Below are 26,584 nucleotides of genomic sequence, written 5' to 3'. Positions count from 1 at the left end.
GGAAAGAGAGAATTGGGAGACAGAGAGAAAGAGGGAAACAGAGCAAAAAAAGGAAAAGAACTACGCCAACAACAGCAGAGACCTCAGGCACTGCCTGATGTGCCAGACTCCATGAGGCTGTAAGGGGTACAGAGTAGGAGAAGCCCAAGCTTGCAGTGTGAAACAAACATTCCTTCATAGAGAAAGGAAAGTCGGAGGAGGCTCCTTCAATGTCCACCCACAGGCTGATCAGTCCCTAGTCAGTTTCCAGACTAACCATCCCTGTTCTCCCGGCCCCAATATCTGTCAGCCTAATGGACAGCCCCACCATCCACCAGCCAGAAGTCAAAAATCCTCCTCACGCCTCCCTGTCCTTCACCCTCTCCATTCAAGCAGCCCTCAGGCGTCACCTCCTGCTGGCACTGGCCGTCCACTTGGCTGGCCTCCATCCTGGTCTCTGCCGCCATCGTCCCCCACTTTAATCCACTTGTCACATCGGAGTAAGACATCTACATCTCCCCTTGCTTCAAGCCCTTTCATTGGGTCCTGGAGCTAAAATCACGGTCCTCCAAACCACAGGCCATGCCTTCTCCCCAGCCACAGCTCCCACATCCCTCTTGCACATCCTGGGGCCTCCCACAGGATCCCTAATGAATGCCACAGCGACGTGTACAAGGCTTTGTCCCAAACAACTGGGAGCCTGGGAGCTGCTGGAACATCCAGGCCAAACTCTCCATTTAAGAGCAGGGAAAGCATCTACCTGCCTCCAGACCCAAACTCACGGAATCCCTTCCCACTCATGGGATCCTCCAGGACTCAGGAGGAGAGAAATCCAACAGGGAGAAGTGCAGGTTCCAAGGGGGGGACCAGGAAGGGAACCAGGAAGAAGAGGCCTGGGATCACATGAGGTCCAGTCACTGTGCATGGCTGGGCCACGGAATCCCTTCACCGAGAAGAGACTGGAGCCCAACTGAGAACCATACTTGAAGGGCGTGCGTTGTGACTATTATGAGTCAGGAGTTAGCCAGTAAACCCATAAAAATTGTTGTTCCATGTTTTTCTCACTAAAGTCCCTTGGTTTTGGAAAGGCCCCAAGTTAAGAATTCTGCATAGATAACAAGACCAGCACAACAAAGATGACTCCAGCTTTGCCATTAGGGGAAGGTCCCCTGGGAAATGCCCCTCCCAGGGCATCTGGGGACAGTCCTATGTCTGAGACAGTTCCTTCCAGATAGGTATCAGCTCTCAAACCCAGCTGCCTCTCTGATCAATGAGGTGTCAAGACAAGAAACCTGGCAAAATCCATCCCTGCTTCTTAATGGCAGCAGACACGAAAGGAAGCGCCTCCAGTCCGTGGAGATAGAAAACAGCCTAATGATCCTGGCTCGGCCCAAGGCAGGGATGATGTGATTAAATGGCACTCGGGCTCGGGCTCGGGCGGAGGAGACATTCTGTTCTTGCTCAGACTCCTCTGCTTTTGAATCCAATTGTCTCCAGAGCACTAATCCTTTTCAAGTGAAGCGGAAGCACTGAGTGCAATTAGCCTCCACGCGGTAATGGTGGCTCCTCGGAGCAGGTCTCTCGCACCTGTCTATGGGTCAGAGTAGCCCTCTGCTCCCACACCCATGTCCAAGTTCCACCAGGACACAGGAAGGCGAAGCTGGCTCTAGAGCCAGAAATGAAAACAGCCAGGGTCCTGCAATCACCCAATGCTCGCTCCAAACACCAGCCCTCAGTTTCTTAGAAAACTGATGTTCGAGCGCCAGACGCATGGATGCTGATGTGCAAGAAACAGGGTTACCTGTGCTCATCACCTGCAGCTCTACAAAGCTGACAGCCCTGTGGCTTGCGCTCAGCTCAATACGTCTACACTAGTTAAAGGTAAAGAATTCTCATCGAAGCCACTTCTGGGTAAGTGACTAGAAACTCGCCTCTCTAGCATCAAGCAGGCGCACGGTCATCAGAAAGACACTCACCCGGACAAGGTCCATTTCTGGGCTGCTCTCCATGAAGGTCCAGATCTTGGGGCTAAGCTCTTCCCACATGCCTTTTATGTCATGAAACACAGCCAGTTCCTGGAAGGTCTTATTCACCTGGAGTGAGGCGGGGAGCCAGGGAGAGACGGAAGAAAAGAGGAGAGAGGCAGAGACATGAGAAATACAGCTGCTCCCTGAAAAGATGCTCATCCCAGCACCCTCTCTCAGCCCTTCCCATCCCCAGGGAGTACCTGCCGGCAGCTGCGATTCAAATACCCAAGGCTGGAGAGCCGGACCTCAACAGTCAGCTCCGGCCTGGGTCAAACCCAAGGTTCCCACTCTTTGGAAATCCCAGAAGAGCCAGGATTTGCTCAATATACTCCATCTGGAACCACCTGCGATTCTGGAGAGAAAATCCTGGGCTTGGGCAGCTTACCTCAGCCATGACCTGCCTCGTGGCTGGAGTGTCCGGTGTATACAGGATCTTCCCAACAAGCAGAGGCTTGAGGGCTTTCCATATGATGCGGGAGAGCGGACTGGACTCCAAACTCTTCATCACATCGTTGCAATAAGGACCTGTGACGATGAAAGACAGACGTCCACATGCGTGCTTACAGACCCGTGGGAACTAACAGGGCTTTGGAGCCAGCGAGACAGTCCCAGGTTCAAATCCCTGCTCTACCACTTAATAGCTACATAATAAACAACAGCCAGCCTGAGCCTCAGTTTGCTCCCCTGTAAAAAGGAAGTTCATTACAGCTGTCTGGAGAGCCCTTAGAACAATGCTTGATAAATAATCAGAGCTTCCTATAACCCTGATTATGGAACGCTCACAATGGAGACGGATCTAGAAAATGTTTTTACTGTGCACAACAAGCCTGCATACCCCTAGGTCCATACCCTCATGCCGATCCTCACCAATTTGTTTTCATTGAAAACACAGGGCTGAACTCAGAATTTAGTTTCCATGCAAAAAAAAAATCAAACAATTCCCATGGGGGGCGGGGGGGGGAGATAAGAGGACATATGTAATACTTTCAAAAATATTTATTAAAAATAAATAAAAAACAATTCCCCTTCATTAAAAGGTCTCATCACAAATATAAATAACCAATGTAAAAAAAAAAAAATCCTAAACTGAGAAATCTGAAGTTAAACCAGATACTAGGGTTTGATTTTCCAGAAGGATTCTTAATTTTTTTTTTTTTTTTTTTTTTACATTTCATTCCAGGTTCTTTTAGATACCAAGTATCCTCTCAGTGGTTCTCAACCTTCCTAATGCCGCAACCCTGTAATACAGTTCCTCATGTTGTGGTGACCCCCAACCATAAAATTATTTTCGTTGCTACTTCATAACTGTAATTTTGCTACTGTTATGAATCATAATGCAAATATCTGATATGCAGGATGTATTTTCAGGGATCGCGACCCACAGGTTGAGAACCGCTGCTACATGCTGCCAAAACAATATAATTTTTTTTTAAAGAGGATCTGCTCACAAGTCCACCTGTTGGGAAAATGAAGGTTCCCTCGGTTGACTTGCAAAGCGAGGAGCAGAGGGGATGGCGTTTCAGAAAACTGCCTGTAACGCCATCCCCTCTGGCTTGCAAAGCAACTGCGCTGTCTGAGGTCTTTACTCCAGCGGTAAGGAGAGGTTCTTGGGTTACAGTCATGCACAAAAAGCTGCCTCACTCGCTGTCTGAAAGACACACCTGCGGTTGGAAATGGAGAAAGGCTCGCTTGCATCAAGTTTTCAAGGGAAAGGATGCCATTGTTTCAAACTGTAACACTGGCTCCTCGCTGCCATCCAAACTGCCCGGGTGTGAGCAGCAGATATGGAGTTACAAGGTTCTTTAACACCACATCGCAGCTAAGACCCAAAACAAACACCTGATCAAATGCCCGGGCCTGATGGGAGACACACGCCTTCGCTGACAGGTATTTCAGAGGCTGTGTGGTTTACCAGAAAAAAAGCTGGAGCCAGGGGGATCTGGGCTTAACCTTGGCTCTTGTGGATTACTGAGGCTTGTGTGGCTTTGAACACGTCACTGAACCTCTCTGAGCCTGTAGAATGTGAGGCTATAAAACCTTCCTTGCATGGCTACCATATGGGTTCAATGAGCTAATGAGCAGAATGCATAGGAAATGTTCCCTCAAGGTTGACTTTCATGTTGTTGTTATTATTACTGCTATTTTTTAAGTTTTTATTATAAAGCGCTAGTGGCCCGGTGCACAAAATTCGTGCACATTAATTAAAAGGGAATTAATTAGAAGAAATATTTTAATATTGCTATTTTTGTTTCCATCTCTCCATCCCAGGCTCTCCCAGTCTCTGTCTTTGTTTTTCTCAGCAGTCCTCTGGGCCTCCCTGCCTCCCTCTTTCCTGGCTGGGAGGGAGGGGCTGGGAGGGAGCGGGGGGCCAGTGAGGGAAGCTCCACCCTCTGCCCTGGGGCCTCATTCTGAGAGAGGCTCTGAGAATGGTCAGGGAAAGAAAGGGAGAAAAGAGTGTGAACTGGTGGGCGCTGTGTGTGCCTGTGTGTGTGTGCGCGGTTGTGAGTGTGAGTGCCAGCCCCGCCACCCCAGCCCCACCCTAGCTGCCACAAGTCCCCACCTTCCATAGCCTGCTGCGCACGCAGCCTGGGCGGTCGGTCGAGCCTTTGGTCGTTGTGGATGTTATGGACCCTGGCTCTTTATAGCTATAGATACCTCAAGAGGAAGGAGAGAGGAGAGGAAGAGGGGAGAAAAGCCTTCATTATTCTGGGAACCACTCTCCTACATTCCCCAGAAAACTGGGAGATTGGCTTTCAACTATTCATTCACCACTTGATAAACAAACACACTGTGTACCTGAGACATGCCAGGTCCCGAGCAGTGGGGATAGGTAGCTAATCAGGAAAAGACGCTAGGTTCTAGGTGCTCAGTGGTGAGCAAACAGACACATGCACATCCAATGCTGCACCAGAGGATGAGGGTTAGCATGAGGGAGAGGGGACACAGGGCTGCCTGAGTCTACATCGAAGGTGGCAGAGGCCAGGGCGTGGGCCTGCACAGACACTCACTTGTAGAATTGTCATAGACGGCGCCAGCATCCTCCTCAGTGCCATTGCCTCCAAAGAGGGCTTTGTAGTTGTTGTCCTCATACCAGTTGAGGGACTTGATCTTCAGGCCCCCACCCTCGGGGTGGCCACAGACAATGCGGGAGACAGCCTGGTATATCTGGGTGGAGGAGATGGAGCTGTTCACGTTGGTCAGAAACATCACCTCCTGCCGCATGTCACTCCAGCTCTTCATGCTGAACAGCTGAGGTCAGGGATCAGGAGGGAAAGGAGAGGGAGGAGGAAAAAAGGGTAGAGCAAGGGTGGGAGACAGAAAAGAGAAACAACATCTTATTTTCTCAACCTTTCCAAAGCCACATCCCAGAACATATTTTGTATGACATCATCTCCTCAGAGCCTGTGAGGGGATGTCAGACCATGCTACCAGGGTTGTGGTTTACGGCATCTGTGTACTCTGAGAGGTCTGGAATGCAGACCTGATCTACCTGATATAGTTCAAACCTGCAATTTCATGAGATGCCGGGTGATCCCCAGGCACAGTCAAGATAGAGAAGCACAGCTGGGCAGTGAGTGGAGCTGCTGGCAATGGGCATTATTTCATTCTGATTGTCTTCTGGTGTAGGAGAGAATGCTTTCTCTGAACGGCTACATGCTCATATACATACATCAGGAATTGCTCACACCCTCGATCACGGACTCATTTCTAAAACACCCTCAACCTCAGTGTGGAAACTAAGGGGCCCCCCCGCCCCTTGGGAGAAAAGTGACTGTGTGTGCCGTCCCATCCTTGTCTCAGCTCAGTGCTGGGTGATGGAAAAGCATGAAGTGGGAAGACCCGAGTTTGCATCCCAGCTCTGTCTCTCATTAGCTTACAGGCTTACAAGAGTCACCCCTCTAAGGCCCAACTTATCATCAAGACGATGACAGTGTGGTGGCGAGGAATAAATCACATGACACACGAGAGCGGCCCCTGCACGGAACAGCCCCCGCGAGCGATGAGTCAGACGCTCCGGGCAGCCAGGGGCTGTGTCTGACTTCCACTCGGCAAGGGCTTTGCCTCCCATACAAATGGACTCCCGCACCTTGTGGAGTTCTTGGCCCCATTGCTCTTATAATTAAATATTTATGGAGCACTTTGTATTTCCACACATTTCACAGTACATCATTAACAGATCCCTCATTGGGGGGGCAGGGGACTATGGAACCTGCACACGCCTCAGAGGAGGCCTAGAATCAGACTCCACGCCCCCAGGTTTCTGTCTCACAGAGTCTGCTGGTTCCCGTGAGTGACATGGTCCTATAGATCCTGACAGCTTCCTGCCCCGAGGGGAGCCAGGCACAGATGTCAGATGTCACAAACGTCTGTCCCTCCAAAGAGGGAGAACAAGTAGGTGGCCAGCTTTTCCTCACTTATGCTTCTCATAACCTGCATGAGGTGTACAGACAGGGAGGGAGAGACGGCAGACCACTTCCCCTTTGTCCGTGAGTGGAACAGCCATGGAGATCTTTAAATAATAGCGAAAGCCACTCGCTTCTCTTCCCAGGGGCCGCCTCACCACCACCATCCCGCCGTGCCCCAACCAAAAGAACACACTGCCTCCCACATGAAACCAGCCGTCTCTGCGCGGAGGCACTGTAAGTGACGAGGTTGCACTGGGCTCTCCCAGCACCTGTCTGAGGGGCACAGTCCACACCCCTCGGTGAAGCGCTCCCACACACAGCCCACGAAAGGTGGTGTCTGATCTTCCCTGGAGCGAGTGAATGGCTGACTGACCCGCTGCCTCTCAACCCACTGCCATGTGCCCCCACCATGGTCTCTTCTTAGTTTAATAGCCAGAATGCAGTCTCAGGTGCTAGGTCACGTCATGCCTGCCCCTCTGTTCCCAGCCATCTCCTGGCCTCCCATCTCACTCAGCCCGGCCAGGCCTACGTGGCACTCCCCTCCTCCTCTGACCTCTCACCTCTTCCTCTGACCTCTCACCTTCAACCACCCTCTCAACTTGCTCACTTTGTTCGGGCTACCCCGGCCTCCTTCCTGATCTTTAAATACATTCCTTCATCGTGCCGCACACAGGTGTCTCTGTATCTGTGGTTCCTCCTGTGTGGAGTGCTCTTCCTTCTCCACTGAAACACTGACATTTCCTGCAGGTTCAACTGTCACCATATCAGAGAGGACTTTTCTAATCACTGCCTTTAAAACAACGTTTCATCATGGTCTCCCTTCCCTGCTTTATTTTTCTTCCTTGCATGTATCCCTGTGATCACATCATACACCGACCTGTCTCCCACCCGACGTGAGACCCAGGAGAAGAGGGAAGCTACTGTGTTCACTGCTGAGTCCCAACATCTAGCGATGCCGGGCCCCTGGAAGGTGCTGGGTGGATCACAGACGCTGCTCCCTGCCCTGCCTCCTGATCCCATCAGGCACAGCCTCCCTGTCCTGTTCCCCAGACATGAAGCTCATGTCAGCTTTGACTCAACTACGTCCACTCAACTGCCAAGTCCTGTTTATCTATATCTTCTCCCTTTAACGAGTCTCCTTCCTATTCGATACCAGTTACCATTGGAGTTCGTCAGACAACAAGTGGGCTATAGCAGCAAGAACATGGGCTTTGGAGTCCAACAGTCCTGGGTCCTAATCCCAGTTTTACCCATTAGATGACTGTGGGCAAGTTCTCTAACTTTTCTGAGTCTGTCCTCTATAAAATGGGCACAGTAAGACCCATTCATATTTGTCACATGGATTATGCAGGAAAATTGAGTGAAACTCCATGAACCAGGGGAGCTACTCAGAAAATATCAGCTCCCTTTTCCTTCAAGGGGTGTGCTCTGGTCAAGACAACCAACTTCTCCCCCAAACACTGAACAGATCAATAAGGGCATTTATTTATGGATTTGTCCTCTCCCAGTTGTCCCAGAGAAATAGCAAGTTAGACAATGGGTAACGTGTGGCTGAAATGACTTGAAGGTTTTACAGGGAAAGGAGATGGCCCCTGCTTGCCCTGGACCAGGGAGCAAGCTGCCAAGAAAAATGTATATTGCTCAGTTGGAGAGTTTCGCCACGTCAGCAGTGGGAACATCACATGCTTTTAATTTTTTATTTATTTTTTTTACCCCAGACAAAAGGCAGGCCAGTGATGTAAGGGGAAACAGCCTTACCCAGACCCTGAGCTTAGAGACAGCCTCCCCTGTCGCAGTCCCTGCTCTACTTTCTGTACAGCTGGGCAAGGACCTGGAGGAGCAGTCAGGTCAGGGCACATCAATGTCAGCTAACGGGACCCTAGAGAAACAGCTATGGACTTGCCAGGCAGTGTTTCCTGGAAGAACCCCAGGTGACCCAGCTTCTCCCCTTACAGAAAGGTCACCAGCATTCATAACTGAAGTCACCAAAGGCAGCTGGAAGGGGGCTTTTTTCCCTGAAAGGGATGCAAAAACCAAGCCTCTTCAGTCAGACACACATGAGCACAATTTTTTTAAAATAAAGGAGAACCAAAAACAACATACTAAAGGGGTGATGGCTTAATCTTGGTGTTTTCGATATTTTCCAAGCATTGTGCATTTTCCACAGTGAACATGCAATACTTTTATTCCCAGGGAGAAAAAAAGAGAGAATTTTGATATTTGAGAAACACCAAAAAAATGAGTTAGAGAAGCAACTCAAAATAAGGCTGGACCATGTCTGAAAAAATGTCCCCACAAGTCAGTCCTATCCAATGTCCCCTGCCTTCTGCCCTCTGCCCACTGGGCTCAGCTCCTCACATACTGGGCTCCAGACAACTCCTCCTTCCCAAAGTCTCATCTGCAACAAGGCTGGGTGTCAGAAAGGGGCAGCACTCACTGGCCAGGAGGCAGAGGAAAGGTGAACTGCTTTTGTGAGCACCTACAGGCCCGCGGATCCTATGACAAAGTTTATTCTTACACATCTGTCAACCTGTGGGCTCAACTCAATGTTCATCAAGAGACTATATTCCCAAAGTGGGATCCCATAGGCCAAATGTTTACAGGGGAAAGATGTGATTTAGGGATATCCACATTATTCCCTTTAATTAGCATACAAATATTTTGGTAAAGAGTATCTGGCCTTGCAACTGCAGAAGAAACATGGAGAAGTTGCTGGTAAGACAAAAGCAGCACATGGGGTGGTGGGGGGGGATTGGGGAGGCGGTAAGCCGGGGCCTCTTTCCAAAGGAGTTATTAGCAAGGGGTGGGAATAAAAATGGAAGAAAGTTCTAGACTAGATATGAGGTCTTTAGCCACTAGCTAATTAGCTCTGAGACATCTATGAGTCTGTTTCTTCATCTCTACAGTAAGGAGATCAAACCACATCATTTTAAACATCACCAGTGCCTCTAACACTGATTGTACATTTCATATGATATTTACATTTAAAGAAAACCTTGCTAGTCAACTTAGGGTAAGAAAAAAAGCGACAGAGGTTGGTCTGCCTCCTGGTGCTGGAAAGGCACAACTTACCTCTTGGGCCAGAGTCCCGAGACTATCCAGCAACATTTTTGTGCCTTCAGTCAGCTCCTGGCTCAGGAAGGGAGATATAGAGTCTAGTCCTGTCTGGAATGAGAAAAAAAAAAATACTTGGCTTTTAAACTCAAATGTAAACCTGAAATCTCTATTGAAAATAAACAAGTTAATTAAAACCATTCACAACTATGAGTTTAAACACAAGATGGGAGAGGGAGAGAGAGAAACATTGATGTGAGAATGGAACATCAATCGACTGTCCCTACATGCCCCTTATTGGGGATCCAGTCTGCAACTCGGGCATGTGCTCTGACTGGGAATAGAAGCAGCAACCTTTTGGTGCATGAGAGGATGCTCAACCAACCGAACCACACTGGCCAGGGCATAAATTTTCTTTTTAATTCAATGAAAGATAAGCGAGAGGGGGAGGAGGAAAGGAGGGAAAATAAGGTAGGGATGAAGGAAGGGCAAAAAGCATAAGGTGGGTTGAGTATATATCAGATCTGAAAGACGTAACTTCCTTAAATAACATTAACCCAGGAAACATGCCTGAAACTAGGCCACAAAATGAAATCTGAGAACCAAGTACCTGCACTAATATTAACTGTGATTTCCCGCTCATACTTGCTTCACAAAGGCCAGCAAAGCTTGCCACATCACTTTTCCAAAGAGCTCCAGTAAATAATTCAGTTTGGAATTCCTTATATCATTTCTCCTAACCAAAAACACCCCTGGCTATGAACTCATACAGGTCCCTACTGACCACTGGAAGCAAGTGATTTTCTCATATGAAGTAAGGAAAAGGGGTGGAAAGAGGAAAAATAAAACCTTTAGTGAAGAACTGTACATTCTGTGTTGAGTAAACAGGAATTCATGCATTATTCAATATTTTTAGATCATAACTAAAGACTATAATAGCATTACAGGAAGAATGAACAAACGCTTGTTGTGTTACTCAAAAGCTCCCACCTACTTCTATAAAATGTTCTAATCACAACACAGTAACAGTTCCTAAAAACATGACATTCTGTTGTGCTGTCCCCAGAATGACAAAGGCCATTGTGCCCTCTCCTTTCTGGGTCTAACAGATAACTTCATTATTTTCTTTCTCTCCTCACTAGCTTAATAGCTAAATTATAAAAGTCTGAAAATGTAAAAGGCAATTTGACTTTAATTTCTGGGCTGGTGTTTTATTTCAGCTCAGTGTTCAGCATAGTTCCTGGCACATAGTAACTAGACACCCAGTAAATGTTTGTGGGTAGGGGCGGGGAGGGAGGGAAGGGGGAGAGAATCAAAAGGAAGGGAGAGCACATTAGGAGGGCTAGATGGACTGGTGTTGAGTCCTGCTCCAATGGTCATTCAAATTCGCAGATTTACTCTGTTTTGTGTTCACCTCGAGTCATCCACCCTCTAGAGCAGCGGTTCTCAACCTGTGGGTCGCAACCCCTCTGGGGGTTAAACGACCCTTTCACAGAGGTCGCCTAAGACCATCCTGCATATCAGATATTTACATTATGATTCATAACAGTAGCAACATTACAGTTATGAAGTAGCAACGAAAATAATTTTATGGTTGGGGGTCACAACATGAGGAACTGTATTTAAAGGGCCAGAAGGTTGAGAATCACTGCTCTAGAGTCTTTGGGTGGTTCCCTTGCCCTAAAGATGAGGCCCAATCGCCTAACATGATCAGGTAATCTTTGCCCACCACCGCAGTGTCATGCCTTACGTCCCTTCTCCCATTAAACTCCCCATCGCTACATCCACTTCACTCAGAGCTACTCAACCATGTGCAGGTCCTCTAAATGCCACCTCCTCCTCTCTCCCCTCCAGACGCATACAGAGGCCATATCCTCTGCCTGGAGCATCCTTCTCCTGTTCTTTACCTGGCTAACCTCTATTCTTTGGTTTCAACCTAGAGGGCTGGATGAAGAGGCCACATCAGAGCCTCCAAGGCAACGAGCAGAGGGCATCTGTAGCGCATCTGCTCCTTGCTTGGTCTCTCCCATCTACTCCCCCACCTGCAGGGAAGCTCAGAGAAAGTTGTACCTTGCTCACCACGGCCTCCCTGGCCCAGTACATGGCCTCCCTGGCCCAGTACATGGCACAGATCAGGGTTCAGTAAATATTTATTGAATGAATGAATATGTTTATTTATAGAAGATTACTACACAAAATGAAGACTGGGAGGGATTACTACTAATGCAATGGAAGTCACAGCCATACTAGAAAGAGAAGACAGAACATTCTGTGAAATAAAAATGTAATTGAAAACTCTCTTCAATTTATAAAAGTCTATCTACACAGAAATTTTTCAGGGACTCTACTATGAAATAAAGTGAAATGTGGATGTATTTTCAATATAATGCACAATTTTGTTTTCCTCATGCCAATGCATGTCACCAAGTGTTTATGGGGACATTTCAAACTTTCTTTAAATACTTTCATAAAGTAAACTAAAATTTCTCCTTCACTTTGCCCATATTCAAAAACTCCAGGTTAGGACTAGGATTTATGTTGTAGCTCAAACTGAAAGTAAACCATGTGCCAGTCTAAGAGGACCCATCTCTCTATATAAGGAAATTATGTGGCACAAAGTCCTAGAGGATTCAAATTTCTATGGATTATAATGAGGAACACCTCTTTCCAGGCATATCTTTCTTCTAGGGCTCTTTCCTGGTTTTAAGAGAAACTACAGACAAATCAAAGTGCTATCTGGTAAGAACACTGGATATTAAATGATGTTGTTGGGAGGGGCAATTCACCAGAGGTCTCACAAAACCCCCAGAAATGCACCTGTTCTGGAATTATTCACAACACTCCAAAGACCAAAATGCTTAAGTTCATCCCCCATTCTTTGAATAAGAATGAACATGTATTCTCATGGACTGCTTTTCTGAACTATTGAATCCGAGACTGATCAGACTTCGTTGGCATTTTTGGGGGAGGGGCGGCGGAGAGTAAATGCAATTTTGTCACTGGTTAAGCTAATTATTGAATGTGCTTCCATCCAATTCCAAGGCTTTCCCACTGTGACAGCTCACAGTGTCTCCTTTCTGATGGGCTTTTTAAAATGAATAGATCTCTCTCTTGCCAACAACCGTTTTGAGCCTTAAAAAAAAAAAAATCTGGAGAACTCTTTTTTCAAATGAACTCATATAATCTCAAATTATAATTTTTCAGAAAAACAGGTCATCTCTGATTAAAACAGGCACAAAGGGCCTTGGGCTTAGACTCAGAGCCACACCCAAACTCACTCTTCCTCCATTTACCCTTCGGGAGATAGCCCAAAAGTTTGCAAGAACAGTTAGAATACCACTGAGCTAAATTATATCTCAGACTCCCAGCCAGCTCTATGTTTCTACAAAAACAAAGTCACGTTGTCCAAGGAAAAATTTCACATTCCACCAGAATTAGTGCTTGAAGCTTGTCCACACAGCACGCCTACTCACCAGGATGGGCTTCAGAATGTCCAAGTTGGAAAGAAACACTCGCTCTGCGGCCTCCAGTTTCTCCCCTGGCAGGCTGCAGAGCCTGGAAACTTCTTGGTCACCAAGTTGGATCACCTCTTCTAACTTAGATCCACTGCACAGATTGGTCAAACGTAACTGGTAGCCGTGCAAAAATACCTGGAAGCATTTCATGCAGAGAGAGACAAGCAGGACTGGGTTACAAAGATGGGAAGCTGGGTCCCTGAAGCCTTTTGGGTGACTTCACATCGACACAGCTCTGAAGAACCAAACACCCCTGAAACAGTTCAATGCACTGGGTCTCTTTCATGAACTTCCGACTGTCCAGGCACGATCTGCCAGGACACTGAACACTTGAATGTTGTGTTGGACTCATCGTCCGTCTCCCACTCTCCTGTCCTTGAGAAGGGAAATCCTGAGTCCAAGTCTTTTCTCAAAAGTGGGACACACGATTCAGTGGCTAGGAATCTAGAGTGTGAACTCCTGAAGCCACTTTTATTAGAGAAAAACATTCTCATTATTTTAGAACTTATAATATGTTCAACAGGGGTTGGGCTGAATTATAGAAAAAGAAGCACTTATTCCATTTATTTGTAGGTACTGATAATTAACGGATGCAAAGAACTATTCATGCAATTTCAGAATTTGGAACTCTTCATGTTACTTGCCCAGGAGCGGAGTACCAGCAAGCCAAGCTTCTTGTCTCATTGGGACCAGTTCTAAGTCACTCTTATCTGTTCATTATAGCAGACCCCCCCCTAGAGAACCTCTGCTTGGCCACATTTTCACTTAATTAGCTTTTCTGGGCCTACATAAACTGAGCTTCTGGTATGGCCCTGACTGTCCACTAGACAGCAAGTCCAAGAAGAGGAGGGGCCTTGCTTTTCCTGCTCACTTTGGGTCCCTAACGCTGAAACATTACCGACAGTAACGTTTGTGGAATAATGAATGGATGATGCAGACTCTCTCTTACTCCATTACTACCTCCCCCGTTCATTTAAATCAGTGCAGCCTGGCCTGCTTGTAGTACAGCCTATTGTGAGTGGTGAACCTCAAGCTTCACAAAACCCATGCAGCTGTCTGAGGCTGCAGAGCACTCGGCCTGCCACGGTCTCCACTACGTTTCCACCGACTACCAGGTACCCAAGCGCACTCCAGCCTGACTCCTTTCTCTAACTGTCCTTGCCTTCAGGCTGCCGGCCTCCCTTTCGTGTCTGTGGTTAAGAGTTCAGGCTCCATGGAGAATCTATCACCACTCAAGGGCCACCTCCGTACTTAGCATACCCCCCATTTTTAACTGATCAGACGTGACATGACAGATATGAAACTGGCAGGGGGCAGTGGAAATCATGCTAAATGCAGCTATTTTCACAGGCCTGCTCCCTTTGGCCCACCTCCCGACCACACAATTGCTAAACACAAGGCATATTTTCCTAGTTTCATCATGGCAAGCGGTAAGCACATTTTTCTGATTTTAAGAGTTCGACAGCATGTGCAGCAAAGATCTTGTTTTCAGGCATAAACATTTGCACTGCTTCTGCTTACTGTAAAGACAAACTAGCATGCAGGCATGAGACCGAGTGAGGAAGTAGTTCCCCTTTCTGCCAAGAATAAACACGGGAAGCCTCTCTGAAAATCAATAACCATGCAAGGGGGTCTCCTACCCGCTCCACGGGAGCTGTCTATCTAAGTGATGCCCGAGGAAGGTTTCCAAGAATGGAAGGTTAAAAATCTATATAAACACTAACATTACTTCCTGGTTATATAAATTAAGAAAGAAAAAATAAACATTTTCTCCTTACATATCTTTCTTTAAAGGAAGCATTAAGTTTTTAAAAATCTGCTGACAGAGCTGCTCCAGATCAATAATTCTCAACCCTGCTTATTGTCTCGGAACTGTGACATTTCAACGAAAATGCTTAATTCATCTTAACTTAAAGTCATCCCCCTTTTAGGAGGAAGTTAGCAACAAATGCCAGTTGACAGGCAGGAAATCAGCTTTATTTCAACCAGCTGGCCCCTGACGGCAGGTTGCAGGTTCCACTTTATGAAAGGCTTGGCAGCGCCAGCCAGCCTGCACAGGGAAGTAAGAATAGGTGAACTTGAGCTAATGCCCTCCTTCAGCGCCATGAGGAGGACAGGGGCTTATTCGTTTCTCTCCAGGCTCCCTCGAACAATGCCATGGCCATCAGCCCCACTGAGGCAGCCGCGGGTGGCAGCTTACCTGGCGAAGGCTGACCTCGGCCCCCAGCATTCTGTCCACAGTAGGCCTTGGCAGAGAGAGGTTGTGATTCAGGAATCCAGAGAAGGTTTCATTGTCCACCAGGAAATCCTGCAGCGTCAAACCTGCAGGGAAATAGTGTTTTATTTTCATTTAATAAGTAATTCCAAAAAAAAAAAATATGTCAGCACAATGGGGTGTGTGGAGAAAACCTCGTTTTAAACCGATGGACAACCACAGGCTTCTGGCATAAGCTCACAGAGTAACCAGGTTCGGGAGCTTCTCCGTAAGGGAGGGACACAAGGAGGTTGCTTTCTGAAGACGTGGGGAGCCACACTCAGCATGCGCACCTGGGCTCAACAGTACTGTGCACACACACACAGCCTGCCCTGGCTTTCCAAGGAAACGACAAACCTTTCAAAGGCTCTCACCCATCCCACCTGAGATCTGTGGCCCTAACCCCTCTGCTCCTGCCTCCCCGCTGCATCTCAGATTGCTCAAATCAGAGGTATTTAAAGTCGTATTTCTTCAAGCCCCGGGCTGCTTTCTTTGTAAAAGGGCAGCGGTTCTCTGGCTTGAGAATCGCTTGCAGGGCCTGTTGACAAAGCTTGCTGGTCCCATCCCCAGAGTTCCTGATTCAGGGGCCTGGGAGGAGGCTGGAGAATGTGCTTTTCTAGCAAGTTTCGGGCCGACGCTGATGCTGTGGGGCCAGGGCACCCACTTTGAGGACCACGGGGGGCGGGGGGGGGAGCATTACTCATATCAAAGTGCTTCCACCCACATCGTCTCGGTTTAATTCCAAACATGGAACACGTGATACGGAGCTCCCAAACCCAGCTCTGCGGCGCTTTAAGGAAACACCTAACTATATTTAAAAATCACCTGTAGTAACGATTGGATGGCTGCAGGATTTCATACCGAACCCCTTTAAAAAATGAGCTCTCCAGGTACATTAGAGACTGCTCCGATCCAGTGTCCTGAAGCAGAAAGAGCACTGGCCGGAAAGGCAGAAGGCTAGGCCCCAGGGTTGGAGGCTGTGCACACGGTGCCTCTTGGGAATTTCAGGTCATCTTCCTGAACCTCAGCTTCACCTCCAAACTGAGGTTTCTGACCAGATACTAGGCAGGGGCCCCCGACTCTAAAATACCATCGTTTTCCCTGCCATATTTCATTTGACTGTCCACTTCTTCTCCTTCTGCTCACTCTCTTAATAACTCAGCTTCGTCCAATACAGAGAAAGCCAGCTGATCATGAGCACGTGGTGGGCAGTCATCGCCTGCAGACTGCAGCCCACGGGCCTGGCACTGCCCGACCTCTAGGGGGCAAACCCTGCAAACCAAGTCACTTAACTGAGACATGTTAGATCTGAAAACCCCCTGCGGTCTGAGGCTTAAAGAGGACAGGAGCTGCCCCTGGGAGTGAGGGCATGTGCGGGGACGCAGTGGGAGGGCCCAGCAGCCCAGCCAGATCTCATCAGTGCTGTCGGACCCAAGTGTGTTTGCTTACACCAGTGGTTCTCAACCTGGGAATCTTGTTAAAATCCTGATTTCTGGGCCTCATCATTAGTAAGAAAAAAAACAGAATTTCCGGAGGACGAGGCCCAGGAATCAGGATTTTAACAAGATTCCCAGGTGATTCTAATGTGCAGCCAAGGTTGAGAACCACTGGCTTACACAAACTTGAGGAATGCACGTTATAAAAAGGAATTTAGCACAGGTCCCATCTTTAGAGAAGTTAGTCTCTGGCTACCTCTAGTTACTCCTCATGTTCTTGCCCAGTTAGTGTCCTCCTCGGAATAGGGATACCTGTAGACGGCCACCTGTGTGGGGCTCACCATCACGTATGACATGATACTATTACTGCAGGCTCACCTCAGTGGTTGTCAAACCTCAGAGCACCTGAGCTCCACTTAGGGAGAGTGCTGCTTGAGCCCACTCCCCACAGATCCTGGAAGAGTGGCTCTAAAATGGGGCCTAAAAATCCGTAATTTAATAAGTACCCCTTCGACTCTGTGCAGGGGTCCTGGGAACTGGACTTCTAGGAATGGTGTTTTATTTGTATGCCAAATCCACTAGACCGGTGGTCGGCAAACTCAGTCAACAAAGCCAAATATCAACAGTACAACGAATGAAATTTCTTTTGAGAGCCAAATTTTTTAAACTTAAATTATATAAGTAGGTACATGGTTATCAACTTAATTAGGGTACTCCTAGGCGTAGGAAGAGCCACACTCAAGGGGTGAAAGAGCCGCATGTGGCTCGCAAGCCAGTTTGCCGACCACGGCACTATACTATGCCTCTGGGACACAGAATATGTGTTTTATCTCTGTCACAGTGCCCAGATCAGGGCCTGCCAAAGAATTACTGGTCAGGGAACGATGGCTGAACAATGAATATCTGGAGATGTGATTAGGACTAGGAAGGTTCCGGAAGTATCTGGGCAGCATCACAGGAGACTTCCTTTCAGCTGAGCAGGTCCAAGAAGGGCCCCGTGGTGTCAGGATGACACTCCCCGGCCACATCCCAGGAGTAAACAGGATCCCCAGAATCACACTCCCAGGGACACACGGTGACATCAGGGGTGTCCTGGTGTCCCTGTGGGAGGGGTAAACAGGAAGAGATGTAGGAACACTGGTGGCTCCGCCTGGGGCGTGACATGGGAGCCAGACACTGAGCACTGTGGGACAAAGGGAAAAGCTCCATGCTGGGTCAGACCTCTCTGAGCCCTGGACAGGACAGAGCACACACATGGGCTGACTGTCACTGACCAGTCACATGGACAGTGTGCTGGGGAATTCAGAACAGCCTCCTCCCTCCCGAGCAGGGCGGCTGAGCATGGGAGGCCGACCCTGGCTGCACTTGCAATGGGTCTAGGTCACGAGCAACGCTCTCCAGACCAGCGAGTGTGCTCAGCGTGTTTATAAGACTCTTCTGCTATGTCAACAGGCTCTGAGGATGAGAGCAGCTGGGTGTGATCAAACTCCAACCGCCTATCAGTGAATCCCCTGGATGAGACATGAGAACTAAGAAGCTGATTAAATAGTCAGCGCAACCCTCTGGCAGGGCATGTGCAGAGGGGTGAGGTCACTGGGTGGGGAAGCAGCAAGGAGGCCAAGACTCCTGGTCACAAAGAATCTGCATTCTGGTCACATGGATCCCACACATGTGGACACTTACAGTCACACAGCACCACCAGCAGCTGCAGCCGGCGTGGACACGGAAAGGCAGCGTGACGTGGCGCACCGGTTCTCAGCCTTGGCTCCCATTAGAGTCACACAGGGAGCTTTACAAAACTCCCAGTGCCCGGGCCACACCCCCCAACCACTAATCAGAACGGGGGCTAAGTCCCGGGCATCGGAATTTTATAAACTCCCCCAGGTGGTTCTGGACACGGTTGAAAAACAATGGCATAGTAGAAATTAGGATGAGAAGGAAGAGGAAGGAATGTGGCATGTGTGAGGCCAGAGGGATGGCTTTGTATCTCTGGTCTCAGTTCTCTCCCTTATGTGGCCGGCAGGAAAACGAGTGGAGAAGCCAAGAATACTGAGAAAGCCAGATGTCTGAAACAGTCCTTCTCCTCTCAGCCCAGCGGACGCCTAACCCTTCTTTATGACTTGAGCCATGATTCATCCCTCCAGGAAGCCTGCCCTGACTTCCCCACCCACATCTGGGTTAGGTGGCCTTCCTCTGTGGCATCTTATCTTTCCCTTGAGCACCATACAGCTCAAAGTGCAGGTGTCTGCGAACACACCTCTCTTCCCAAGGAATGGAAGTGCCCTGAGGGCCAGGACTCTCTCCTGGCATGCAGCCGTGCGTGCCTGGCACAGAGGAGGCACTCAGTAGCTAGTGGGTGTGTGAAGAAATGAATGAACACAAATGAGTGAATTAACCAATGAACTGAGATGATCTGGAAAACAGCCCATCGTGGAGAAGGAAGTTCACCTCGTGGAGGTTAGGGAAGAGTGGAACAGGACGTGAAGCTGAAACCAACCAGCTCAGGGCAGCACCAGTGTCTCTGAGCCCACTCAGTGGCATCCGCCCAGGTCATGAAGACAGTTGGGTGGTGGAAGCAGGGAGTGGGGAGATGTCAACAGAACCCATGGGGTCGACAATGGCATTTACCTCACTGGGCTGAGCTGGGGGTTAAATGAGAAAATGTAGCTGAAGTCCCAGGATAATGCCAGGCACTGAGAAAGGTACTCAATACGGCTACTACCATCATCACCTTCAGGAAAGGCTGGTTGCATTAGCTTCATTGGTAGTGTGTGTGTGTGTGTGTGTGTGTGTGTGTGTGTGTGTGTATCTATGTTATGTATTTGCCTGGCTGAATTCCTGAGTTGGACAGAATTGTTGAATTATTTCTGCTGATACTGTCTATGAGATAAAGGTTGAAGCTGCCTGATATGTCTACTCAGAACTTGACTGAGGAATTTTAAAAACCTAGCATTTTACAGAGAATCAACAGAACAGGAAAGATCACATCTACGAGGTCACTACAAGGGTTAGCGTAGGTGTAAGATGACTGATAAGAAAGACCAGTTATTAGAGGCAAGACAGGGAACATTTAGTCAAAAAGGCAGTCGCTTAGCCATTTAACTTGGCCCAAGTGAGTTGGCGTGACCTCAGTTCTCTGATCTGTGAAATGTGGGATAAGAAGATGACTTTGGAGGTTTTCTCATCGGTGATGTTGAAAGGTACTTCTGGGGTAAAACGAAGCCAGCACTGGATGTAATGTCAGAAGATCTGAATCCAAGTCCTAGCTCTGCTGCTCCTTGACTGCGTAACCATGAACTTCACTTTTTCCCTCTGAATCTCTCTGGGCCTCAGTTTCCCTAAACATAAAACGGGACTATTAACACTCACAGGCTGTTGTGAAAACCATGATCAAGAAAGTGAAAGTAGTCTTTCATAGGGAAAGCGCTAAGGAGCCTCAGTTTTCCACAGGTGCCTGAGAGGGTCTGAACGCTGTCCCAGAGCACGGCCGCCAGGGAGCCGGGCCTGCGGTCACTAAAGTGAGCCCCTGCTGCCTGCAGAGAAGACTGAAACTCCCTCTCCAGCAAAAGGCCGGGAGAGCTTTCCTGCTGCAGTCGCTGCACTATGGACCAAAATACTTGATCCGCTGAACTCAGCCTCCTTGGTTTGGGCTAGAGGAGCAGATGGTGGCCTGTCCAGCTCCCAAGCGCTTTCTTTGGGTGTGGTGAGGTGGGCAAAGGAACGGAGGAAAAATAACATTAGGACCTTGAAGTCTAAAGAACAAAACAAGTGAAATGTGTATTTTGTGGACTGAGGAAGAACTGGACAGGATCCTCAGTTTCTTGCTAATTCTCTGGGCCAGGCCTCTGACAAGCTAAGGAAACACCTTCAAGCAGGTAGAGGGGTGTGGCAGGAGAGGCCCTGCACCAGGGGGAGCTTTCAGTCAGTGTTCCTGGGATTCTTTCCAGCCTGCCAGAGAGCAGCAGGGAAGGACAGGAGAAGGAGGGGGCAGAAGGAGGAGAAGGGGAGAGGAGGGGGGAGGAGAAGGAGAAGGAGGGGGCAGAAGGAGGAGAAGAGGAGAGGAGGGGGGAGGAGGGAAGAGAAGGAGAGAGGAGGGGACAGAAGGAGGAGAAGAAGAGAGGAGGGGGGAGGAGGGAAGAGAAGGAGAGAGGAGGGGACAGAAGGAGGAGAAGAAGAGAGGAGGGGGGAGGAGGGAAGAGAAGGAGAGAGGAGGGGACAGAAGGAGGAGAAGAAGAGAGGAGGGGGGAGGAGGGAAGAGAAGGAGAGAGGAGGGGACAGAAGGAGGAGAAGAGGAGAGGAGGGGGGAGGAGGGGAAAGGCAGCAGGGAGGCGGAGGAGGGAAGCCCTGAGCCAGAGAGCTGGGGTTACTCTCGGTCAATGCCCTCCAGTCCCCGGCTCGGGTTTCAAGATCGCTGTAGTCTCTTTTGTTCAACATGAAAAGGAACCACAGCAATCAGCTGCTTGAGAAGTGGGTGGAGGCGGCAAATGAAAAAAAGGAGAAATGGAGAAAGAGATCACGTCAGCATCCCAGGCCCAGACTCTTATGAAAAGGACTCCAGGAGGGTCTCCCAGCCCTCGCCCTGCCCCATCAAATGGGGAATGGGCTTAGGGGCCTGGGCCAAATTCCAATTTGTGGCTTTTCTCAGGCTAAGCTTGTCTGGCTTTATAAACAAGACCTTGAAGCATTTCTCTGCTATAAAAGGGCTGGTAACACACACACTCGGGTTTCTTCTTGGCGGTTTTTCGTTGGTTTGTTTTCTGGGTGGTCAGGCTGTATTCCCTTCTTTAAGGACAGCTCCTGCCTGTTCACTGAGATGGCTGGACCCTGCTCTGGGAAGACCAGGCTTCCTCCGGGAAGTTCAGGGCTCTGGAGAAGCAGGGAAAGCAGGTGGCCTGGCTATTCCCTGGGGTGACTGACTCCTTGGCAGGTGAGAGAAGGCCAGGAGCCTGGGGGGCACCTAGCCTCCGGTCCTCCCTGCTGGGCATCTCAGCCTGGGTTCCCAACCCAGAAGTTTCCCTCTCTACAGTGAGGGCTTGCTCGGGGATCCTAAGAACCCAGGTTCCAGGTTCTGGATAACCTGGTTCAAATCTCAGTTCCAGAATGTTCCAGTTCTGTGGCGTTGGAGAGATGGCTTGGGCTGAGCCTGCATTTCTCTGTAAATGGAGGTCCACCGTATAGGGATGTAGGTATCCTAAATACTGACTCATTACATATGAGAAAATACAAGCTGAAAATTAAACAAATTCAAAATAAATGGTTGATAAAGTCATGATGACGACAATGGTGTGATGGGTTCCAGAGAGAAACCAGAAAATTTAGGGTTATGCTCTCTGAACCCTTTGAGGCCAGAGTCTGCTCTTGAACCCCAGGGGAGTTCTGTTTAGGAGCCACAAAGTCCTTAAAGTATTTTTACATGGTATGTGAACTTGCATTAGTTCAGCAAGCTTTTAAATGTCCACTGAACCCAAACACTAGTACTAGTGTTCTCAGCAGCTATATTGCTCGGTGCTCCTTGAAGGCAGGAGCCTGTAACAGAAGAGATGCTATAGAAAGACACGATCCTTTCCCTTGCTCCCAAGAGGGGATGGACAGAGGGTGGATGAACAGAGTTGCGAGCCTCCAGCCCTCTCTGCCACGCCAGAATCGGTCACCGATGACATCAAGGACATCGCACATCTTTCCCCAGATCCATCTACGGAGGCAGTAGCATACTCGTGTCTTACTAAGATGCGGCCAAGGCGGGAGAGGTGGTTGGTAGCCCCTGGAATGAGGATTCACATCAACTGGTAAGAACCTGAATAGTAACCAGGGCCTCAAAGAGCCCGTGGAGACTGTAGCCCCAAAGGAAAAGGGTGCCTTGCTCACACTGGCCAGGAGCCCTCCTGATGCAGTGGGGGCAGCCGGCAGAGTGGGGCTGGCTTTGGGAGATGAGTGCAGGACCCAAAACGAAGATGAGTTTATGAGTTAGGGGCTGAGAAGAGATTCTTTCCAAGACTGGACTAAGGAAGAATTGTTAACATGTATCATGTATAAATAGCTTAGTTTCTCTTCTTTTAAAGTTAATACAATATTTTAAGGGGAAAGGTCATGATTTGTGGGTAATGGAAGTTGATTAGCATTCAGACACGTGATATGAATTATTCCCTTAAGTCCCTAAAACAAATTTCCAGGAAATATATTATTCTCATTGTTCTAATGTGAAAACAGACCCAGAGAGGTTAATATCCTGTTCAAGGTTACAGAGCAAGCAAGTGGCAAACTGGAACCCGATCGCCTCTGGCTACAAAGCTTTGGATCTTTCTACTATATCAGGAAATAAATAAATCTCTTTACTCTTTAAAAAAATGCCTCATCATGTTTTGGCATCAAGCTAATGATGCTACCCTTACTTCTCGGTATAAGGCAACATGGCAGCACAGGGTGGTGGAAAGATGCTGACAGACCTGGATTCAATTCCCAACTTTATTCAATGGTCTTGGGCACCAGACATAACACTTTCCAGCTTCAATTTCCTCATCAATAAAATGGGGATGATAACATCAACCTGCTAGTGGCGGTGTAAGTCTTGAAGGTAACGATATATTAAAATGTAACAGGGCATCATTACCTGATGCGACTTCATCCGCTGGACAAAGTGTCACTCTAAGATCGCCCTGCCCTTTCGTGGCCCGGTACAGCAGTGATAAGAGGACCGGAAATGGGAAGCTCTCAACTGGAAACAAACTGAACTCCCAAACTGCTCTTCGTCACCCAAGATTGTAAATATAATCTTATGTTTATAAGATGATAAATAAATCTTAAACTGGAAAAGCAAAAGTCAAGAAATAATGTTTTTTTCCTACTATTCTTGATGAGAGCAATGCAAACTTTTTAAAGGCAGTCCAATATTGCGGGGTACACGCTGTCCTGTCGTCGAGTACAATTGTGCTTTCTATTCTTGCCTGGGTAATGTTGACCTTTGACTCGATTTCGTTCAGGCAGGATTTCAACACAGTGCTGCAGCAAGCGTGGCAGCCCCCGGATTGCAGCCTGGCGGGGACCAGCCCCACGGCAGGCAGAAAACGAAGGCCCGGGCTCTGGGAGCAGGCTGGCTGTGACAGACAGGACAACTCTTTCACGTTAGGTAGAAAGGTTTCAAAATATAAACCCTAAGACCCTAAATTAGAACTTTTGACAAGTGCATACAGAATATGAGTTGCGGTCACCCAAAGATTTAAAGGAATTTCCAGCTTGATGACATGATACTGACACATAGGTCATGAGCTCTTTCAACAAGATGACACACAGGGGACCCACAAGGACAAAACACAAAGTTTGGGGCTGCAACCTCCCCTTCAGCGGCTGCTCCCGGGGAGGGGAGGGGAGGGTTCAGGCGGGGAAGGAGAAGTGGCTGTGAGTCACAGGATGTTCTTTCTGGATGGGCCTTGGGGAGCGGTCCACCCATGCCCGTGACCCATGAAGCAGGGAAGTGGAGGAAGTCTGGCATTGCTCTTTTGGAAGCCCTCTTGTCTCCTTTCTGATCCCAGCCCACGAATGCCTAGAATCCTGTTTCCTTCAAGACGTCTCGGCTTCACTGGGCTGCTCTCTTTAGGATGTAGTAATAGCAGAGTATGAAAGACCGACGATGTAGCCTTTTTCCTACCTCTTGTCAGCTGTCCTTCCTTAGGCAAATTACTTAGCCTCTCTGAACATCAGCGCCTTCATGTGCATAAAAAGGAACAAAACTCCCTACCTCACATGATAGTTGTGAACATGCCGTGAACAAAAAGTACAAGCCTGGTACTTCCCATGTGCCAGATACTATACTAAATGCTTTATCGTTATTGGCTCATTTATTCCCCACAAAGTCTCTAAGAGAGGGTCTGTGAATGTCTCCACTTCGAGGAAACTGAGACACAGAGATGTTAGGGAATGACCTGCTGGTAGGCAGCCGAGCCAAGATTTGCACCAAGGCAGCCTGGCTGTCAAGTGTGTTCTCTTAACACCAAAGTGTACTGCCCAGCGGATGTTTACAAGATGACAATTCTGCAACCCCTTTCCACAACACCCTGCCATGGCCAACTACACTGCCATGTCCCCAAAGCCTGCCTGCCCTCTGGGGATCATACCTTTTTGAGACTCAAAGATCAAAGCAGAATCAAAGGTCCATACAGTTAGTTCTCAGTGTTGCCAGTAAAATCCAACAGCCAGGAACTCGTGACCCTTTCCCCTAAGTAAATTCCAGCCGAAGCCTCAGGACTTATTTCACAAAAGTCCTACAGAGCACATCAGAAAGGCCGAGCAAACCAGATGCGTACCACGAATACACAGAAAACGGCAGTCATGCCATTGTCCCAAAAATCTAGCCGCAGGGATGGGCAAGCTCGAGACCCAAGTCAGAGATCAGAGCGGGGGAAGTCATTCCCTAAGTCTAGAAAATTAAAAACTGGGGGGAGAAAAGGTGGGAAAAAACAAGAGCTGTCTTTAAATATTTCAAGGGAAATAAAATTAGCCTCATTCTCTAAAAGGTATAGCGGGGCAGTGGATATTTTCTGATAATGAAAGCTGTCAACACCCAAAAAGAGCTGCCGTGTGAGAGGGAGGTCCCCACCTGGGGAGGTGGGTGTACGGGAGAGAAGGCTGAGGATGACAGGGCTTCAGACCAAGGATCCTGCCCATGCTGATGGGGACAGGGCAGGAGAGCCAAGCACAGGCCTCTCATCTGCATGGCAATCCTCAGCCTGCGACTCTCTGAAACCCAGAGCGCTAGTCAAATCCAGCAAAACGTGGCTGACTTCACCGAGGAAGGAGCAACACTTCCCGCGTTTCCCTCTGGAATGAGGCCTGGCTCTGTGCAGCAGGACAGGCAAAGAAAGGAGGAAGCGATGCAAGAAGTGGCTACGGGACAGAAAAGGAACCTACGGGGTGAATGGAGAGCTAAGCACTGATCGGATACGATCACAATCGGAGATATTCTCTCTTCAGAGCTGAGCAGAGAAAGTTTTTCGAATCCAGTTTTGGCTTCTCTCGTCCACCCGAACTCCTATGGCCAGTTGCTCAAAGAAGAAACATATTTGTGTCTGAGGAAGCCCCACTAAGATCTGAAACTCCGTTTAACAGCTAGTTTACCCCCATCAGCCCATCTATTTCTCCAGCCATGAACTTGAGAGCAGAAGAGCAAGGCCAGGTGCTCAGAAATGCATCGCTGACACATAAGAACAACATTTTCTCCCATTTATTGAACACCTACTATGTGCCAGACACTTAGACTTTATATTTTACATTGCAAGTTACCTATTCATTACAGCTGAGGAAATGAAGGCTCAGAGAGGTTAAATTGCTTGGCCAACATGTCTCCACTCCAAAATAATCATAGCTCATATCCGCTAGATGTTTCCTATGTACCAGATGCTATTTTTAAGCAATTAAATGTTGTATCTCGTTTATCCCTCAAATTAATCCCATGAGGTAGCTTCTCCCATTGTTCCCAATTCTTAGATGAGAAGCCAACAGGGCCCGAGGGACTTAGTCACAAAGTCACAAAACCACAAAGTAAAATATCCTAATACTCTTTCAACTCTTTCCTCTGGGCCACACTGCCTCTGCAGTAGAAGGGTCACCCCAGCTCTGCCTCTGGTCTACCAGGCGGTGCGTCGGTAGATGAGGAAGGACTGGTGCTTTGCTTGGTGTTTACACCTCTCTGTGTCCTGCGCTGGGACAGACACATGTGTGCAGGACCAGGGACCTACAGGACACGGAAACAGCATCCAGGAGGCCTGGCCATGCAGCCAAACGCAGTCCAGCTGGAGGGCTCTCAACGCTGACCCTAAGGGCCAGCGCACCTCTGTCTGATGTGAAGTGACACCTTCTCCGTGCCACCAGGCACAGCTCGCTTCCCTCTGTCATCAGGCCCCGCAACACCCTGCCTCTTTCC

At 48.5% G+C, this 26,584-nt stretch overlaps 1 protein-coding gene across 1 annotated transcript in view; it reads right to left on the bottom strand.

Moving 5' to 3' along the window:
• Nucleotides 1-26,584, bottom strand: part of ABCA1 (ATP binding cassette subfamily A member 1) — a 114,756-nt gene that overhangs the window by 49,961 nt on the left and 38,211 nt on the right. The window contains 6 exon segments of the mRNA XM_006768731.2: nucleotides 1,956-2,072; nucleotides 2,392-2,531; nucleotides 5,015-5,255; nucleotides 9,485-9,577; nucleotides 12,940-13,116; nucleotides 15,182-15,303. Of these exon segments, the coding sequence (XP_006768794.1) occupies nucleotides 1,956-2,072; nucleotides 2,392-2,531; nucleotides 5,015-5,255; nucleotides 9,485-9,577; nucleotides 12,940-13,116; nucleotides 15,182-15,303 (890 nt within the window).

The sequence above is a fragment of the Myotis davidii genome, unplaced genomic scaffold, assembly GCF_000327345.1.
Source record: "Myotis davidii unplaced genomic scaffold, ASM32734v1 scaffold723, whole genome shotgun sequence".
Taxonomy (NCBI): domain Eukaryota; kingdom Metazoa; phylum Chordata; class Mammalia; order Chiroptera; family Vespertilionidae; genus Myotis; species Myotis davidii.
This window is presented reverse-complemented; position numbering and strand designations above follow the sequence as displayed.